At 38.5% G+C, this 20978-nt stretch overlaps 2 protein-coding genes and 2 long non-coding RNA genes across 9 annotated transcripts in view; 3 read left to right on the forward strand and 1 right to left on the reverse strand.

Moving 5' to 3' along the window:
- Nucleotides 1-20978, reverse strand: part of LOC125239781 (protein MTSS 1) — a 166847-nt gene that overhangs the window by 19339 nt on the left and 126530 nt on the right. For 3 of the 4 annotated variants that reach the window (XM_048147489.1, XM_048147466.1, XM_048147474.1), the window contains exons 9-15: nucleotides 19884-19978; nucleotides 19152-19238; nucleotides 18278-18380; nucleotides 17275-17367; nucleotides 16678-16781; nucleotides 13623-13734; nucleotides 5755-5852 (exon numbers count right to left, since the gene is read on the reverse strand). In XM_048147489.1, coding sequence (XP_048003446.1) covers nucleotides 5755-5852; nucleotides 13623-13734; nucleotides 16678-16781; nucleotides 17275-17367; nucleotides 18278-18380; nucleotides 19152-19238; nucleotides 19884-19978 — 692 coding nt within the window. The remainder of the gene's footprint in view (nucleotides 1-5754; nucleotides 5853-13622; nucleotides 13735-16677; nucleotides 16782-17274; nucleotides 17368-18277; nucleotides 18381-19151; nucleotides 19239-19883; nucleotides 19979-20978) is intronic. The other variant, XM_048147480.1, reaches the window with a different exon arrangement.
- On the forward strand, nucleotides 1701-5262 carry LOC125239837. 3 transcript variants are annotated; one of them, XM_048147571.1, is made up of 7 exons: nucleotides 1701-1766; nucleotides 2419-2454; nucleotides 2757-2893; nucleotides 3298-3380; nucleotides 3929-4068; nucleotides 4930-4962; nucleotides 5077-5262. In XM_048147571.1, exons 1-6 carry the CDS (start codon nucleotides 1744-1746, stop codon nucleotides 4931-4933), a joined length of 423 nt encoding a protein of 140 aa, XP_048003528.1. In that variant the 5' UTR covers nucleotides 1701-1743; the 3' UTR covers nucleotides 4934-4962; nucleotides 5077-5262. The 3 variants fall into 3 exon arrangements, with proteins under 3 accessions (XP_048003528.1, XP_048003512.1, XP_048003520.1); XM_048147555.1 differs by lacking the exon at nucleotides 4930-4962; XM_048147563.1 differs by lacking the exon at nucleotides 4930-4962 and having other exon boundaries at nucleotides 1727-1766; nucleotides 2419-2497.
- LOC125239866 lies at nucleotides 6995-9665 on the forward strand. Its single transcript, XR_007178571.1, has 3 exons — nucleotides 6995-7557; nucleotides 7643-7710; nucleotides 7795-9665. It is a non-coding gene; the product is annotated as an uncharacterized LOC125239866 (long non-coding RNA).
- LOC125239861 lies at nucleotides 10488-13165 on the forward strand. The gene is made up of 3 exons (XR_007178570.1): nucleotides 10488-12285; nucleotides 12371-12438; nucleotides 12523-13165. It is a non-coding gene; the product is annotated as an uncharacterized LOC125239861 (long non-coding RNA).

Raw genomic sequence — 20978 nt, forward strand, 5'->3', positions numbered from 1 at the left:
AACGAACTTTCCAGTGACATGTTGCATGTACAGAGACACAGACGAAACTAGAACGCGAGAATTGAACGCCGCCTGTGTGCGTTGGAACTCTTGGGCGGTCAACGGTCACCAGAACGCGGAACTCTGACAGAACGCAGACCGCTCTCTGTCTGCGCACGCTCTTCATGGCGGCTCCACAGGCTTGGTGTTTGCCACGAACACATGCCACGCTTGGCGAATTGGCCAGTTTGTCGAACACCCGTCAGGTCAAATATTTGTGTGGAGGCGCAATCAGATAAGCATGGGTTTTGATCACTTAAAACGAATGTTAGACAATACACAAAGGCTCTTATCAAACTGGATGCGATTCACACTTCAATTTATGCATAATATTGTTTATTGTGTTTTGAGCCTCGAATTTTCTTCCGGTTACGATTATATTTTAAACTCATGAGTCAAACTTAATAAGATTGTGGATAAGTTATAATCTTGTAATTTGTTGTAATATATGAATCACTTTATGTTATGCTAACAAATTTCATTCAAACATGCGTAAGTTCATGCAGGTACGCAGATACAATTCATTACCAAACACATTTCACGGGTCATAAACTTTTTTCCGTATAACATAGATTATTTAATAGGTACCTATAGATACTGTTTAAGCGAATATTGAGTCTTACCGTGCAATCGTTTCAAAAAATATTTACTATAACGTCTCTATGGTAGATTGATAAGGGCTAACATAAAATAATAATCAAAGAACGATTTACAATTCAGTGCCTCGTTTGAAATTACCTATTATTTAATTAAAAGATATAAAAATCTTATTGCACAAAACACTAACTAACTTCATTATAATCATTATATTACAGAGAGCTCAGGATTGTTCACTATTCTTGTACTATATTATTGTAAAGAAATTTAAAAATAATATTTACTATTATGTTTAGAACGGTAGATTATAATACCTAACTGCGCTTTATCATTTAGGCGTTGAGGACTTCAGGAGTCACCGATTAGTTTCTTTACAGGGGTCATAACGTTAAAATATCTACAACGAACATCGCGATCCGCTTAGGAGGGCAGCACAACAAACCGCGGTATGCTTTAAGCTGGTCAGCGGTCCGAACCCGGACCGCGGTGCGCCATTTACCTATAGTATACCAGTATCTTATCATTAAAAATTTCAAGTTTGGTATTATTTTGAAATTTTATGCTTGCTAATTAGAAAATTACATATGTAGATTTGCGCTAGTATCAGCAATGGCAGCAATGCATATTTTGCTTGCTTACATTTTCAGTTGTCGTTCGAGTAACAATAGCTGCCTACCAGGACGAGCGCGGCATACGAGGACGGAATTGTTTTGGTACTTTCATTGCAACACGGCTTTCAGTCCATAACTAATTATCAATGGCATATTACTTATAATTTTAACCTTTTCTTAATGGTATACAAAAAACGGACAGAAGGGATATTAATCACTTGACTATTTGTTCCTAGTTTCTTTTACCCCGTCCTCGACTTCCGGGATGGTACCAAGTGCAGTTTGATATTAGATCTAGCGTGTAAATCGCACGTTTCTTAAAATCAAGTACCTGCAACAGTTAAGTATTGATGATGAAGATGCCATAATTTTACCCTAATTTTAATCAAGTGAAACGATCAAGAATGCACCGCAACCGAATGCGTAAATGCAGCCGCCATAAAATTCATCGGGCCGACCGCGACGAATTCAGTCGGGACCAACTCGCGGAGCGAACATGGCAGTCGTGTTGAATCTCTTGTGAGTACACATGCATAGACTAAATTTATTACAAGTTAAAAGTCAAATAAACTTATATTCGAATACAATTGATTACATAAATTTATTACGCGACGGTTGACTGATAATAAGAGGTGAAAAATGTGGTATTAAATAAAGTTAGTAGCAAAACTTGTGGTCGGGGTACTCGAGGTGTTCCTATAGATCTGATCATTAACTTTATGATATAAAGCGTGTGAATATAATTGGTGGTTGGACACAGTAAGTAGTTACAGATATAAGACTGTTCTAAACCTATGATTACGTCGACTTCATAAGGCATAAGTATTATGTAAATATTTCCTCATAAAAGTAATGTACCTACGTGTGACACAATTTTCTGAAAATAAGAAAATAACCTGTACGAGATTTTTACTATATTGTTGTCGATTCGATTATCTTCGCCTACATTAACGATTGTTTGAATTAATCATGTTATATGTACGTACCTGTGACCAATCGGATCGAGTGAAATCACTTACTTATGTTAAATATTTAAGATAACAATTACATATGCATATGACGAAAAGATAGATAAACAAAAGAGATTCTGATAAAATGTATTTATTTGATATTACATAAGTGCTTTGAGTATAAATAAAATTAAATGAAACCATTTAACTATAATTTCCAGATTAGCCGTAAACCTACTTCGAATTTCATGGGCATGGTAAGTGTTTTCTCAAGAAACGCGATTACCAAGAAATGTGCGTGTAAGTTACAACGTTTATTTATAAACATCATTGACAACGTAACGGTTCGTTGTATAACTTTTGCACTCAAACTTTTATGTGAAAGATGTTTTGAAGTCGTTCTCAATCTTGACAATCACTTTAAAGCAACTAAATGACTGCCACCATGAAATAAATGCAGTAACTTAGGATTTAATCATCTATTTCTTCCAGAAAAGTTGTCGCCGATTAAAACAGCTGTTCAAAGTTGCGCTATTCATGTTATATTTTTGCACAACAGCCCGCAGCACACGCGGCGACCCTCCCGCTCGGAGCCCTACGGCGGCCTGGTGGACACGCTGAGGTCCGGGGAGATCAGAGACATGATGTCGCCCGTCATCACACTTGCTACTATTAAAGCGAAACTCAAAGAGACGGGTATTATACGTTTAATATGAATTTAATAATTTCCCTTGAATGCAAATTTCATATCATCCCTGAGACAGTTCTTTGCATTTCCCCATTGAATCTTTTTCTTTTTGTGGACCGTGTTATTCTTATATTACAAAAATGTTCCTAATATTAGCTAGCTTGCGACTGTCTCATGTTATACCGTGAAAAGCTTTCACTACTAGTGATCAAACCAACTGTAGTTTTTTTACATACATATTTAAATTAATGAAGATTTAGGTCCAGAGACAGACCCTTTGCTATGAACTCCCAGGGCAATATTTCGTAAACATTGTATCTCAAATTTTTACAAGGTATTTTGAAATTATTTTGTGTAGCCTACTTTTGAATTATTTGAATCAAGAATATGCAAAATTTTGCTTTATTTCCAGGTATATTTGACCCAGACAATACTACATTAACCGATAGGGAGCAAAAAGAACTTAAGAAACTTTTTGAAACAATTGAGATTATGGTAAGTTGTATTTGTCTCTACCTGATTTCAACTCAAGGCTATGACTACAAATGTATAAAATTACTGATATGTCGTATGGTCCTTATGCATTTATAATTATAACTTTTATAAGGCAATATATTTTCTACCTGGAAGCATGGTCGCGCGATAGACGATAAAATAGCAGGCCGTCCCTATCGCACTATTTGTAAGTGCGATAGGGACGGCCTGCTATTTGATCGTCTAGGGGTGGTTTTAAACTTTATTGTAAAGTGATAGGGGTTTTGGAGGATTCTTGACACGCTTATGTTTTATAAAGGGTTTCAGGTGAAACAAGCAGACCAACGATGAGTTTTTTTTTTCAATGACAATTTCTATTAAATGAATGTACGTCGTTTCATGAAACCTAGCACAGTGACACCTGTATCGCCATACAGTTGTAACACTCACGAGCCACCATTATATTGGTTAATCTGTTTTCATTCAATCATTCGTTCCATTCATAACAGCTCTTGTGAATTGTAATGTCCGAACACTCCGAACTAACAGCGAAAACGGTTTAATTCCAGAACACTTCCCGCGTGCGTCAGCCGTCAAACGTGCAAAGTGTGTTCAGCTCGCTGCGGATGGTCGAGCGCGTGGTCAACAAGCAGACGAGGGACGGCCAGGTCTCCAAGAGCCTTGCTGACAAATTCCATTGGGAAAAATTGTAAGATTTTTATAGTCTATCGTAAGATGTCAGTATTGTTGAAGGTGATGAAGATGAGCTACTTTGGAGGCGAAACACGGAGGCCTCGGCGATATGAGTCGAGTAGTTCTATGTTTCATTATGGCGGGCGAGTTTGCCAAATTTATGTAACGTTTTATGACATAAGAATACGGATCCAAGGCAAGCACGATCGTAAATGACACGATCTCTGACTGTACCTATAAATAAAAAAATACATTGTATACTTGTTCACCATCTTATACAGTGAAGCCTCGTCACTCGGGGATGCGAGCGGCTGAATACGACTCGATTGTCATCAAATGTCACCGGTCCGGCAAATATGACATGACGTCAGATGTTACTGGCACTAGCATTCGAGCCGAGCAAAATAATGACATAGGTCATAGATAGTGATCGGTAAAAGCGTCTTAATTTTATGGCGGCGTAGTCGCGTTAAACTAAAAGAAAGTAAGTAAGAATATTGAAGCAGATTATACATTAGGGTTCATGTAATTTTACTCTAATTGAATTCCATTAGCTCAACAACGCCGCCGTGGAATTAAAACGTTTTCGCCGATCACTAGTCTATGGCCATTGCGATACGGAGATAAAACTCGCCGCCCGGTCGGTTGAATTCAAGATGCCGCGCTATTCGTGGTATAATCGGTAGGTACAGTCAACTATAAAGAGATGTATCCACTTTTTCACCTTATTGCATTGCAATAAGGTGAAAAAGTGGATACATCTCTTTGTAGGCGACTGTACAATTGAAAAAGTACATGCAATAGAATATTATCTCAAGCCTTTAACTTCAGCAGTTCTTTTTTCAATTGCTAATAGTTTTTGTTGTATATCTAACAGATAAACTCAGGATGAAGCAATCCTAAAATAGAGGTAACTTGTATAACAACAATTATTGCTACCACATCTTTATTTGCAAATATTAATCTGCTAGCTTTTAAATCATATAGGCGTATTCTTAAGACGTATTTATCTTATTACTTTCAGACCAACACTCATCAGAAAGCGACGCGAGCAGCCAATTTACCGTCTAGATAAAGGTGGCAGAATGAGAATATTCAATCTAAGCTCATAAGGTCTCTCACATCATACTCCATAGGTTATATAGACAATGTAGGTAGGATATCGTAAAATATAGCATATGATAATAAATTTATTGTTTTTGATACATTTCGATTTTGTTTTAATACATTATTGCATATTTATACCTTAACAATAATGGGATAATGTAGGTCGATTTTGTTAATCTACATTATCCACTCAATATTAAGCAAATATTTGGTCTAATACGTTAAAGTCGTATGTAGCGTAACACCAATAACACTCGTCGCATCCAATGACACAAAAATTATAGAATATCAGAAGTACGGTCGATTTTACGAACATGCAAATTTTATTGCAAATAAATGTTTCATAGCTGTCATTAATTTTATATGTACGTTAACTGCAGTTTTTTTAGTGCAGTTTCCGCAAAAAATAATTCAAATTTCAAAGGAAATCTAATTGCACTAAAAACCAGGCGAGGTTTTATAGAGCCTAGCGAAGTTCACTAGGCGAAGACACTGGTGTTTTTTTGGTAATTATTGTAATTCACCATTTAACTCATCTTTTTAAAATTTAATGTGGTAAAGAAGTGATGAATAGAATGAATTCAATAGTAGTCACCTTTTCTTGCTGCGGGTGTTCTGCATTGTGCGCCTGCGCGCGCGAAGCCGCTAGCGTTGCCAGCTCCGACATGTTTACGTACAGTGCTTGTGGCATTTCTGGATAGACAAAAAGCGCAGGTTTACACATACTTTGTATTGTATTGTGGTTCTGGTGATTTAATGCAACTGGATCCTATTCTTAGTAACAACTGGGACGACAAGAAACAGGCAATATCTCCCCCCTCTTCTTCAGTTGGCTAAATGTAATAGTGTATATATGTTAAGAGAATACTATGTCAACTGAAGTAAACGTAGTAAAAGTAGAATACCTATTCTTCGAAAATGAGGTGCACCCACAGATCAATACAACAAGATGGCCCTCACAGGGCGACTCGCGGTCACCAAGCATACGACAAATCAGGTTTATAAAAGTTTGAACGCGTGCGACACCGATCAGTAGCGCCCAAGTATACGACCCGCTAACAGTGTCCGTGTCCGCTCGGGAAAAAATCTTAAATAATCAATTTTGGTTGCAAACAATGGTCTCTTACAGCATAAAGTGGTGTGGCAAGTCTTCTAACACTTCTACATGTAAAAAAGATGGAACAACATTCCACAGTTAAGTCAAATTAATTATTTTGTTGAATATTGTTTATTGTCCGCGGAGTTCATTTATACTGGTCAATATGGTTGTGCTGAGCGGCGCCGAGGCGCGTCCATCCTCTTTACCGAGTTAACAATGTGATATGCTATCCCTTTCACGTAAACGACTAGGCATGGGGCCATGTTAGTTTATGTCTGTTGCGGGAACTTCGTACTGCCGTTCGTACCATGTGCTACCATTTTATGAAATATAAAAGAAAGCAGATTTGTAATAGTGAATAATTATCTAGAATCTGTAGAGTCTGTAGTGGTATTTAGTTCATTGATTAGTTTAGAATATTTAGTTGGTTATTTAACTTAGTAAACGTAAGTAAAAATGCACAGTTTAGTTATTAGTTACTAGAATGATTTTTATTGAGATGCTATCACAATTATCATCCTCCTTGCGTTATCCCAGCATCGGCATTCGCCACGGCTCATGGGAGCCTGGGGTCCGCTTTGGAAACTACTACCAAGATTTGGCGTAGACACTAGTTTTATGAAAGCGACTGCCATCTGACCTTCCAACCCGAAGGGTAACTAGGCCTTATTATAATTTAATTATAATATTATAATTTGTTGCAAAACAAATTCACCACAGTACTGGTACTGTAACGTAGCAGATTTTTTGATAGTCGGAATTAATATTTTGGATAGATTTAATTTTTGAATGAAACACTTCCTTCTCGTTCATTGCATTATCTGTTGCATTTCAAATGCAAATATTTATGTTTATCTGTTGTAGGGTTGCCATACAACAAGTATTATTCGAAATTATAGGTATTTTGGCTGTCATTCCAGAAAAACTTTGTATTATTTTGATATAGTTTAGGTATTGATTTTTGGAAAATATAATATTTTAGAAACATGATAATAAATGTTATCATAGGTTTTTTTAGGCTGTTCTGGAATGACATTTGTTGGGTTTTGTTTACTTCAAGGTCTGATACAGAAACTGGAGTAATTCTCATTTAATTAATTAGAGTATTTTATTGTTCATTCGTTTGCCACCCGGCTTTTGTTTTGGGTCCTTTAAATTCGAGATCATTCAGTGCGGCGTTCTTTTTGTGACGAGATCCTCTTGTATAGTGGTCGGACGGCCGTATAAGGGCCTGGAGCCCGGCATGCCACGTGCTGCCGTGGCGTTCCATATTTGGTGTGGTGCTTTCTGTCAGTCTGAGTAAGTAGATTTCTTTGTGAGCTTTTGATATTTCCATGGCGTGAAACGTGGAGAGATTCTTAACCATAAATTGGTTTATTTCCAGCTGGCAGAAACATGCTCAGGGTGGGAGTGCTCCGTGGAGATCCTCGGTCTGCAGTCTGCAGGTCTCCGGTGAGCTCGCTTACATTTTTTTGTTTAGTTTATCACAGGGTGTGAGGGCACTCGACTAATGTGACCAATTTATTTGTTTCATAGGAGTCGGGAAGAAGTAAAGAATTAGAGAATTGCAGAATTAGATAATTAAACAAGAACCTTTACAATTTCGATGTGCAAGGAAACTTCTTTGGCTTACTGGCGCAAGGTGTCTTTGGACCTTGTTTTCGTATGGAAGGGTCAGCCCTGTCCACGTGGCGAGGGGGCGTCAGCACCGGAGTCCGGGGAGCAGCCGGCTCACCCCTGACAAGGTGTGTCTCCTGCCCGTTTCCTGCCGGTAATGCTGTGTAATTCAGGTTTTTAATTTCTGTGTAAAGTAATTTCTGATTTCATTTATTTTGAGAATTCTGGTGCATAACTTTAGGTAAATTCATATTTAGTTTTTGTAGAATAAATGGTTGTAAGAAACCTTTTCCTGGACCCTCTTAAAGCGGCCCAGCTTTACCACTGAGCGTAGTTCTGATTTCATATATGGTGTCGAATTTAGTATTTTGGAAACATTAACTTAAACCTTTCTGTAGGCAAGAGTTTATTTATAATTAATAAAGTTATAAAATGTGATATTGTTTAATTTGTTTCTCCTCTGGCTTTCCTCCAGCAAGTATAGAGACACCATTTAGCTTTTGTTTTATTATAAATTTTGTGCTAACGTGGGTGTATTTACTTTGAACTAGCCGGAGCTTTCCATTCCATTTTATTTACCCCCCATCAAATACACCACGGTTACACTGGCGCCCTGGGTAACTTTGATTTTTAGTAATGACTTGCTGAAGGATAAGCCTAGATTTTGTTATGCACCAGAAATTACTTTAATTTTTTTGTGTCTCACCTTTTGTGAAACTTTTAGTAACTATTTTGAAGTTAAATGTTTGTTGCATTGTATTTTTGGTATTAGCATACATTTTGTGTTTTTATTTTATGTTGATTTGACATATAATTTTTAAAAAAAGAGTTACATTTTGTGTGATACATTTTGAGGTTAACAAATTTTGCTGACTTAACTAATATCAAAGCACATGTTTGTTTTGAATAATTTTGGATACTATTTTGGATTTATTTAGTCTGGTTTTTCGTATGCTTTAGCATTTTAGTATTTCTTTTTGGAAAAATAGTGTAAAGTTAACATTTCAATCAGAACAATATTTTATGAAAGTGATATTTGTTTGAATTTTGTTCGGGAACTTTTTAGTTTTATAATTTTGACCAACTGTTTATTGGAACTGCAATTTTAGTAATGTTTTTTTTTTAGTATTTGTTACTTTTGACTATTTTACACTGCAATGTAATTGTTTTGAGGGATTAAGCTAATATACATAATAGTTTATTACGGATTAAGTTTATTAAGGAAAACAACTGTCATTATTACTATACTTTTAATTTTTCACTTTCAAACACCAGAATTTTCAACACAGTATATTTTATTAGATATCACAGCACATAATTTCACAGCTTATTAGTTAATAAAGTTTATAGTAAATCACTGTTCTTCATAGGTTGTGATGTGGTGAAAGCGACACCACTATTTTGTTTTTCAGAGTTCTTCGGGATAGCTGGCAGCAGTGTCCGGCAAGCTTCTTTAGTGATGTCATTTAAATTTGAAAATGAAGATATTCTTCTCCGGCGTGTTTGCGCTTTTAGTTCCAATGACAGTTTACAGGATAAATTTTCAATTTTACACACTTCCTGTGATCCGGTGTCCAGTAGTGGGAATGGCTGGATCCTTTTGTTGGTTTTGTTTCGTGGTTTATGTATCCAAATTCAGCATTTAGTAGAAATCTGTAACAATTTCATTTTAATTTAGAAGTATGCAATACAGGTTAGTTTGGTTATTTTGTTACAACTTGCAACAACATTTAGCGTTTATTTTGTTATGAGAGAGGAGCCATAGCGTAAAGTATGCCTCCTTTGCTCATTTTTTTTAGTACTATACCTGAATTTTTTTAGTTTTGTTTCACTTTGTTTCGTGTTGTTGATCGACATAGAAATTGTTGCCTTTTTACTTAGATTTTCGTTGAATTTCATTTCGGTTGCAACAATAAATGTTTCCTTGCATAGTTTAAAGTATTTTAGTCTATTTTCGGAACTAAGTGCTATGATATTTAATTTTTTTCGCTCATTTTGCACCGTAGCACGGTAGTTTTTCAAATTTATTTTGGTTGACACTTGACAGACAAGTTTTTTTTAGTGTGCGTTCGGAAACGCGCATATATTTTGTTTATGACTCAGATTGTACAACAAATTGTAACAATTTTATTTGGTAATTGCACAATTCTTTGCGGTTTTTAGTATTGTAATAATTTAAATTCAATACAGTAATTAGGTTTTTTTTGGCACTCAACCCTGGGTATTTCAAAACATTTTTTGAATTATTTTTGTAACTTAAACTCGTTTAAGTAAAATATTGATTCGGTTTTAGATTTGGTTGGCAAATTTTAAATTGTTTCTTTTTTGGTTATTTCGGTTTTTATTATGGCATGTTATGGTTGTGAACATAAGTTTTGGTAGGTTTTTTTTAATGAGATTAACGCCCTCCCCTACTCAATTACGTTTCGTTTTCGCGGTTGTTCGTGAAGAGTGTTGGATATTAATGGTAGAATATCCAATCACGACTCATGTTCGGAAAGTGGTGGACAGAATGTGACTGCTTCCACTACGATTTTTTTGGTATGAGAGAGGCATGGAAGATATGAATGCGTGAAGTATGGTAAATACGGAAGATATGAAGTATGGAAACTTTATATGCGTGATGTATGTCAGGGGCGACACAACCTGGCTCACTTTTAGGTTTGAGCGGTCCTTAACATGGCCAAATTGGGTGTTCTGTAGTAGGTGGGTATCGGGTGCTTACCACACCCGAGCACGGTTTGTGCATTTTTGCGTATTTGTGGCTACGCAGTTGGTCGGTTTGGTGTGGAGAGCCAGCAGTCACCCATTTTCAGGGGCTGTTTTTTTTGTTTCGGGCTCTCATTTTTGGGCCATATCGACCGCGGTACACCGATTGGTGGTACCTTTTTGTGATTATCGTGCTGGCGGGTTCAACGGCCATTTTTCGGCGTTGGAACGACACACGGAGTTTGTTGCCACGTCTTTACCCGACTTCGTAGGAAGAAGGGTAATGTTTTGTTTAGCCTACTACAGACATGCAATTGTTTTGAATTTTTTTGAGTTTAGCTACAGCCAAATGGTTGTAGGTATGGTTTTGGTTTAGATTTTTTTTTGCCAGGGTTAGGTGAGAACCACACCTGCGAGGAGTTGAGTGCAACTTTGAATTTTTTTTAGATTTTGGGGTCTCGTCGTCAACGTATTTAATTTTTTTTGGTATTTTGAGGGAGAGTTGGCACAGATTGGTGTGGCCAATTCAACCAGGCATAGTTTTTTTGGTTCAGTTTGTTTTTTTTTTAGTTTGTTCACCTGAAGGGTTGAGACAAGCAGGTGTCGTCAACCTGTAGGGCTGTAACAATGATTTTTATAGTCGGAAGACTATAACTTTGGTTTCGCCCGGTCTAGCTGAGTTTTTTTTTGGGAATGCTGAACATCGGTCCTGGCGGTTGGTTTTGTGGCTTTCTCAGCACAATAAGCTTTATTGCAAGTTGCACTGAGAAGGCCAACGGTTGGTTTACTGGTTTGGAAATTAGCGGAGGTTTTTTTTCTATATGCAGCGCAGTTGGCCGCATAGTTTTTTCACCCTCCTAGGGTTGACGCGGGTTCGAGATTTTTTTTAATAATTTTTGTGGTCAAACAGTAGTTTGCTTATTTTTAAATACCTTTTGGTATAATTTTGTAGATTTTGGGGGATTTTTTTTTTTTGAGATTTTGCAGTCTCGAACTTGCGTCAGGTTTTTTTTATTCTGATTTTTTTTGGTAGGTTTAGTTTTCTTGCCTTCAGATTTTTTTTTTTATGAAAGTCGCTGAGGACAGCGAGCGGTTCACCTACGTTGAACCTTAAATCGGGAAGGGGGGTATTGTAACGTAGCAGATTTTTTGATAGTCGGAATTAATATTTTGGATAGATTTAATTTTTGAATGAAACACTTCCTTCTCGTTCATTGCATTATCTGTTGCATTTCAAATGCAAATATTTATGTTTATCTGTTGTAGGGTTGCCATACAACAAGTATTATTCGAAATTATAGGTATTTTGGCTGTCATTCCAGAAAAACTTTGTATTATTTTGATATAGTTTAGGTATTGATTTTTGGAAAATATAATATTTTAGAAACATGATAATAAATGTTATCATAGGTTTTTTTAGGCTGTTCTGGAATGACATTTGTTGGGTTTTGTTTACTTCAAGGTCTGATACAGAAACTGGAGTAATTCTCATTTAATTAATTAGAGTATTTTATTGTTCATTCGTTTGCCACCCGGCTTTTGTTTTGGGTCCTTTAAATTCGAGATCATTCAGTGCGGCGTTCTTTTTGTGACGAGATCCTCTTGTATAGTGGTCGGACGGCCGTATAAGGGCCTGGAGCCCGGCATGCCACGTGCTGCCGTGGCGTTCCATATTTGGTGTGGTGCTTTCTGTCAGTCTGAGTAAGTAGATTTCTTTGTGAGCTTTTGATATTTCCATGGCGTGAAACGTGGAGAGATTCTTAACCATAAATTGGTTTATTTCCAGCTGGCAGAAACATGCTCAGGGTGGGAGTGCTCCGTGGAGATCCTCGGTCTGCAGTCTGCAGGTCTCCGGTGAGCTCGCTTACATTTTTTTGTTTAGTTTATCACAGTGTGTGAGGGCACTCGACTAATGTGACCAATTTATTTGTTTCATAGGAGTCGGGAAGAAGTAAAGAATTAGAGAATTGCAGAATTAGATAATTAAACAAGAACCTTTACAATTTCGATGTGCAAGGAAACTTCTTTGGCTTACTGGCGCAAGGTGTCTTTGGACCTTGTTTTCGTATGGAAGGGTCAGCCCTGTCCACGTGGCGAGGGGGCGTCAGCACCGGAGTCCGGGGAGCAGCCGGCTCACCCCTGACAAGGTGTGTCTCCTGCCCGTTTCCTGCCGGTAATGCTGTGTAATTCAGGTTTTTAATTTCTGTGTAAAGTAATTTCTGATTTCATTTATTTTGAGAATTCTGGTGCATAACTTTAGGTAAATTCATATTTAGTTTTTGTAGAATAAATGGTTGTAAGAAACCTTTTCCTGGACCCTCTTAAAGCGGCCCAGCTTTACCACTGAGCGTAGTTCTGATTTCATATATGGTGTCGAATTTAGTATTTTGGAAACATTAACTTAAACCTTTCTGTAGGCAAGAGTTTATTTATAATTAATAAAGTTATAAAATATGATATTGTTTAATTTGTTTCTCCTCTGGCTTTCCTCCAGCAAGTATAGAGACACCATTTAGCTTTTGTTTTATAATAAATTTTGTGCTAACGTGGGTGTATTTACTTTGAACTAGCCGGAGCTTTCCATTCTATTTTATTTGCCCCCCATCAAATACACCACCGTTACAGTACCGGTACCATTGTCTATAATAGACATGTCCCATTCCCATCCCTACTGCTAATCATAAAGGCGCGCCATTATTTGAAACGACCAATGGCAGCACCGTGCGCGCCCGCCTCACCCCGCAAGGATTGGTGATTTGCGTCTCGAACAATATCGCTTGCATTTGGCTTCTAGTGGGGTGTTCTGTGGGTGCACCTTATAACAAAGGACTTGATCATGATCACATATAATTAAGTTTGCAACTTTACCTCTGACGTTTCGAGGGCGGCGTTGTGCTTGTAGTTTCGGGAAAGACTGTCTTAACTTGACTTCAACATCTTTTAGCCCCGCGAAACTAAATTATAGGCGATTAAGTACCATGTTGTGATGTTGTGAGGCCACAAGCGGGACTCTGGGGTCAAATGAACGGAATAATCACCTTTAGTAAGATGCGGCGGAAGCGAGGAGGGCTTGCTGGGCTTGAAATCCTGTTGCGAGGTATTCGCGTTGCCCTTCGCCGGCACCGCCGGCCGCTCCAAGGATGAACAGCGCTGTACAAATAAATTCCGATTGTGAACACTGCCATACAAATAATAAATAACGTATTTGTTCCCATCAGAACATTAGCTTGGTCAATGAACGATTCTAGATGGAATGGCCGAAAGCAGAAAGTTTCACTACGGGATGTTGTTAGGGATAGTCAGGAGACATACATACTAAAAGTCCTCGGACTTTGGACGTGAGCTCGAAGAGGGGGGGGATGAAAAAGGTCCCATTTTTTGGTTTTTTGCTCATATTTCAAAAACTATGCGTCATACGAAATTTTGGTTTACTACACTTTGAAAGCTTATAAAATTCTCTATAACTTTGATATAGAAACATTTTTTCTATTCTTAACCGTTGTCTAGGTATGAGCTCCTAAAAACTGTCAATTTTTAAAAAATCGTCATCCCCCCTACTTTTTACTTCATACATTGCTCCATATCTTGAAAAATATTTATCTTAGACAAAAGTTTTCTTCAGAAATCTTGTAGACCATTCAATCACCTTTCATAATATGTGTACATATGCTTATGTATCACGTACCGTTGAATAATTATACGACTTTAAAAAAAAATGTCACTTTGAGCAATTTTTTCAGTGAACGAAAAGAAGCAACAAATATTATGTAAGTATGTGATAAACGTGTAAAATATGTATTTAATGAACTGGATTGCATTACGATGCTGGATTGCATTTACATAACAGGTAACAATAACTATAATTAGCTACACATAAAAAAAATTGGCCCAGAAGACAGTTAGTAGTATATCGATACCTCCTAAGTATACTTACTGAGACTGAGACAAGTGACAATTTTCAATTTTACTAGGTACATTTACCTTCCACGGAAAATTCATGCTGAAATTCGCATTAGTTTTGGAAATAAAGTGACGTATACTGATGAAACTAACATATTCTTTAATATCGAACAGTGTAGGTATACTGAGACAAGTCACATGCACAACTGTCAACAGTCATAGTGGAGGGAGGTAAAAAAAGTGTGGAATACTGATACAACTAATAATATGTAATGAACTTGATTGTATTACGATGCTGTATAAATGAATTTACACAACAGGTAACAATATCACACCCACATCTACCACTACTACAATCTGTGGTGCACCGGCAAATATTAACTTCAGTATTTCTTCCGGAGCAGCTGGTAAGTACTTTGATTTGCACATGAATCAGTAAGTTGCTTTCGTTCCGTGCCCATCCCCATTGCTCAGCATAAATATCGCATCCAAGCCAAGTCTGAACCTGGTGGTATGTGCGGAATGAGTGCTCCATCGCTGCTCCCTCAGTGTTGGTCCGCATGGGCTCCACCATACCAAGACATTATGTTAGTTAAACCTATAACAGAGGCAAATTCCCTACCGCCCATTATTCGAGTCAGGAGATGCAACAGATAGGCCTAAAGGACATACTCTTTCTACATGCCTTCACGGGATGTGACACCACCTCAGCAGCATTTCGGAGAACTAAGTTGGTTTCTGCAAACTTTATTTGAAAACCCCTGTATTTTCGAATCCTTCTGCATCATCTGCTGATATTAAAGACAGTAAAGTGTTTGCTTTTTTAGATGGTATATGGAGCAAAGCCTCTCCTCTCTGTATGAGTTCAGGGGGCCGATTTTTGAGTCTCACTGTCACTAAAATACCGGTTGAAAACGGTGAATTGCCTATTATTTTCAGTGACAATTTTCTGAATTAGAACGCCGTGAGACACAAAAATCGGCCCCCAGATACCAGCGCTTCCTCCAGTCCGTATCTAAAGTAAAACAAGACATTTCGTCCCTCCCACCAACTGAAGGAGAAGCGATGGAGCACTCATTCCGCACATAACACCAGGTGCAGATTTGGCTTGGATGCGATATTTATGCTGAGCAATGGGGATGGGCAAGGAACGAAAGCAACTTACTGATTCATGTGCAAACCAAAGTACTTACCAGCTGCTCCGGAAGAAATACTGAAGTTAATATTTTGCCGGTCCACCACAGATTGTAGTAGTGGTAGATGTGGGTGTGAGAAGGCCTTTACGTATAGCTAAGTGTATAGTTACCTGTTGTATAAATGCATTTATACAGCATCGTAATACAATCCAGTTAATTAAATACATATTTTACACGTTTATCACATACATATTTAATATTTGTTGCTTCTTTTCGTTCACTGAAAAAAATGCTCAAATAGACATTTTTTTTTAAAAGTCGTATAATTATTCAACGGTACATGACACATAAGCATATGTGCACATATTATGAAAGGTGATTGAATGGTCTACAAGATTTCTGAAGAAAACTTTTATCTAAGATAAATATTTTTCAAGATATGGAGCAATGTATGAAGTAAAAAGTGGGGGGATGACGATTTTTTTAAAAATTGGCAGTTTTTAGGAGCTCATACCTAGACAACGGTTAAGAATAGAAAAAATGTTTCTATATCAAAGTTATAGAGAATTTTATAAGCTTTCAAAGTGTAGTAAACCAAAATTTCGTATGACGCACAGTTTTTGAAATATGAGCAAAAAACAAAAAAATGGGACCTTTTTCATCCCCCCCCTCTTCGAGCTCAGGTCCAAAGTCCGAGGACTTTTAGTATGTATGTCTCCTGACTATCCCTAACAACATCCCGTAGTGAAACTTTCTGCTTTCGGCCATTCCACCTAGACCCCCCTTTTGAGCATTCATTGACTGATCTACATTCCCGCCTAGTGGAGCATTGGGATAGACCGGTTGCGTGCAGCGTCAAGGAGTATATCAAACGTGTAATAGGGTCTCTCGCATGTGTGCGAGCATCGGACGCATCGCATCGCATCGCGCCCGCTGATCGGAGGATCGGTGGACTGATATGACTTCCAATACAAAGAATACTAAGCTAACGATTCATCTGATGCGTGCCATGCGGTCCTGCGGAGTGGACACTTCCCTTAACAGTTAGCACACTTACAGTGGGCAGCGGCGGCCTGGCGTAGATGCCCTCGCGGGTGGAGCCGTCGGCGTCGCCGAAGGTCTGCGGCGTGAGCGCCGGCCGCCCGTGCCCGCGCTCGTACGCTGCGCACACAATATTGGTTATGGACACCTATACATACATAAATTAACTCCTGTGTTTCCAAAGTAAGCAGAACACATGAAACTGCTCAAATTCCAGTGTCAGTCTTAGCTATTAACGGGTTGGAAGAAATGGCAATTGCGATATCACATTGACAGGTTAAGCCCATCTCCCACATCACAATGATTGTTGTGTTATTGTTATTGTATTGAACCCAAATCCCAGAGTCAACTTTTTCCACACTCACGGGAGGAAAGGGGGCTCACCCCTGAAATTCTTTGCCCGTCATCATCGTAGATTCTAGCAGTATCCTTCTATATAGTAAGTGTATTTCACAAAAAACATCTAAGACTCATCTTTTATCTTGATACCTAAACCAATAAAACTCTTAGGCAATATTTGGTATAGTTTTCGTATAAGAAGGGACTAAAATCATTAATGATAATCAAACAAAGTCGTAGTTGTCCTTGTTATGTCTTGCGGATATAACTATACCTGCTGAAATGGTGTGAGGCCTACCGCCCATGATTGCAGAGGCGGCTCGTTCGAACTGTGCGGTATCCTTCAGGTCCGGCCACGTAGCGGATGCTGAAACGACAATACACTCATCTAAAAGAAGGGTCTATAAGAGAAATATAAAGTCTGTCAAGCTACTTCCGTCACTAGAAAAAGCGGCAAAATTTAAAATTGTAGGGGCGAATTTGGTCATCCCATAAAAAAATTCAAATTCGTGCCTTTTTCTAGTGACAAATTTTGGACTAGACAGGGTGCCTAGTCACTTTCACAATAGCTTGTGCTCCTTAGCGATCTAAACGCAACTGTTACGAGACGAGTAATAGAGACACAGGACATAAAGCGTTTCGTTGTCAAAGCAGTAGCGAGTGTGGCCTCGACTTGGCCGCCTGTAGCACATTTCTCAAAGCTACAAGTTACAAATTACAAGTGGTAGTAGCTGTCTAACATGACAAGTTAAAAAGGACTTCCGGTTGTTACTTATACTGAGAGAAAATACAACCAGTTTTCATGTTCGTTCAACAAGTTTTTTGGTTAAAATAGCGCCTACGTGCTCTTTGGTTCAAACAACAAGCTACTTGTCATTTGAATCGGCAATATATTTGAATCAACAAGTCGATTTTATAAAAACAACCTGAAACATATTGTTTTAAACATACGTTTGGCTGATTCAAACGGATAAACCGCAACAAGTCGAACTTGTTAAATTCACAATGCAAATTTCTCTCAGTGTAGAACTTTGAGAAATGAACCTGCACTGGTCTCCAGAGCTTCGGACCCATAAAACTGGTGTGATTTAACCCCTGGGACGCCGTTGTCAAATATTTGCTACTGAATGCATACTATTGGGTTGAAGCGCAGCGCAGTTTTAGTCTTAGAGCGGCTTCGGCTAGACGTTCCATAATGTCACCGAGCCTACTCTTTTCAACTCTATTCCTAGAATTCCATCGATTAAGGTTGCTTAACAGGGTAGTAAGTAACTGACCAGTATTCCCCAACGTGTCGCGGCCGTCGTCAATGTGGTCGTCGTCCACCGTGCTCTTGGCCGGGGTCGTGCATTCGCTGCTCACGCTCTGATTATCAGAACCCTGTGGGTACAGATATAGATCGATATAGATTTACTTAGCATTGTGTCACAGTTACTGGAATAGGAAAGTAACATAAATAACAGTAATATAGTAACATAAATCACGTGAAAATAAAAAAATAACATGAAAAAGACCATGACGTGTCCCGCAAGTAAGGACGCTAAGCATGTAGAATTTCGTACATTCAGACGTCAGATATCTCTATAGCATGATCGGGTCATATTCCTATTATGTCCAAGATCCTGCAGTCAATGTACTATGCGAGCGGGACAGTATAATAGGCGAGACGACTAAAAAAACTAATTAGTCCGTCAGTTAGATTATCAAAGAATTTTAGACACGTATTTTTTCTTTTTTTCTCGTAAATGAAAAATGACGACGGTACAGAGCGTTGAAGTTTCGCGTGACGTCACGCCTAGGTATAATTTTTACTTAGAAGTGACGTCACAAGCTCCCACTCCGGAACTTTGATGCTCTATATCTTTGTATTTTTTCATTGATTAGAAAAGGCAAAAAATATGTGTTCAGTATTTTTGGACGATCTAACTGACGGACTAAACAGAATGCTATTTTTTTAGGTAGTCGTCGTCCCTATTAGGATTACATAATAGATTTCCTAAATGGCGGGCCAATGTACGAAATTATTTGTGTTTTACGTCTTTCATCCAAATATGAAATTCAAACCAATCACTCTGCAAATGATGCACTCGCTTTGTCATTTTCTGGGACACATCATGAGCTTGAAAATAAAAATAAGCAAATAAAAGTTACATTTTCAACGTAGAGCGAGCGGCGCTGCAGGGCGTCCTGCGAGCGGAAACCAGAGTCCGAACTGCCGACGCTGGTAAACCGCGCGGACTAGCGAAAAAACAACAGAATAAAACAAAAAATAAACACAAAATAAAACATACATTGAACTAATAAATGAACAAAAGAAAATGCTACTGACTAAAAAAATGTACGCCATTACAAACGTGGTGCAAATAACAAAAACATAAATCAACGCAGTATTTTTTTTTAAATGATGAAGATGAAATACTTGTACAAGTTGCTTCACCCAGCAGAATTAAGGAGCCCTGTGATTAGAATACGAACCAACCAACGGTTTAACCATTTTAAAACATAAATAAGTGACATACACTTATATTTTCATCTCATTTTTATGTCTATATTAAGTCCCTCTCGGGACCTTTCCCCTGAACCTGAACTAGATATATGCATGTTTTTTCATTGAGGGTAATATTTCGCTTCCTCCCGCCGACAGCATGTTAGCTTAGCATATTACTACATTATCATCAGAATTAAGGATTGCTCGTTTCAGCAAAATCGGATGTCAGGAAGTGGTTCACATTTCAACAAGAAGTAAAAAGCAGGGCGAGCTAAATAAAAGTGCGTAAAAACATGCTCGTAACATGTAAAACAACCAAATGCTGTGGATACGATCGTCTTTATACAAGATATCTAACGGCTAAGGGAAGGTAGCCTTGTCAAGATAGGACGTACCTGTGATAAGCTATTCGTTTCAGCTGCAGCCGGGATGGTCCCAGCAGACGATGCGTTTGATATCGGCGTGGAACAGCTCACCGTCGACCCGGACGCTGTCGAAATTACACGTAATCAATTAGATGTATGTTAAATTCTTGTATGCGATTCGCCGAAATAACTCAGTCTGACGATGATTTGCCTTAGGTGATAAATTTTAGCAACCCTAGGTGCGTATTTCTTGTACATTGACATATGAAGTATGATTTTATGGCGCTGTCACACGAATCTTTCGGAAAATCTAACATTTTTAAACTTTTCGCAGCCATGGTAATAAATTGTCATCAACGCCGTATCAAAAATTGCGCGTAAACGCTCCGTATTACATACCAACTCGTGACATTTGTTAAATAATGTCAATGGCAGCGAAAGGGTAAAATAAAACATTAATTACTATCAGCTTCTAGCCTTCTAATGTCCTGAACTGTTTATATCGCTTGGTACGAAAGATCCTATCCTATGACAGATATTTAGTGTTGTAGGGTAGGCGACCAGGAGGTAAGACAAACGCCAATGTCAACGTGTATATTTATTAAAGATAGGTACTTAGGTATAGGTACATTGCATACATAGCAGGTCATTCAAACTGGTAGGTACTTCCTAGCTACGGAAAACCTTATAGCGGCGGGCAAGGTTGAGCTCATCCACTATAGGTGCAAAGAGCCAAGGGACAGTCTGTGAACCTATCGCCAAGGCACTAGCTACGACCTAGGGTGGATCGGGAGAAGACTGCAGGTGGGCTATCGAACTCCCGAGCCAACGAGACTCGCCAAAGGACAGTCGGAGAACCTATCGCTATGGCAGTCGCTAGCTAACTCATTTGATGCGGCGCGGACGCGGCCTTTTATTTGATTCGTTCGGCTCGCGCAGATCTTCGGGCGCGCTCGGCGGCTCGTTGCTGTGACGCGCTCAAGGTCGCGCGCGGTTATAATTTGTCTTGTTACATTCTCCCCCTCTGGTACTCGGTAACGTCCCGTAAGAGTACCAGAATCCATAGTGTTACATTCTCCCCTCTGGTGCTCGATGACGTCCCGTGAGAGTACCAGGATCCATAGT

This window comes from Leguminivora glycinivorella, chromosome 2 (assembly GCF_023078275.1).
Source record: "Leguminivora glycinivorella isolate SPB_JAAS2020 chromosome 2, LegGlyc_1.1, whole genome shotgun sequence".
Taxonomy (NCBI): domain Eukaryota; kingdom Metazoa; phylum Arthropoda; class Insecta; order Lepidoptera; family Tortricidae; genus Leguminivora; species Leguminivora glycinivorella.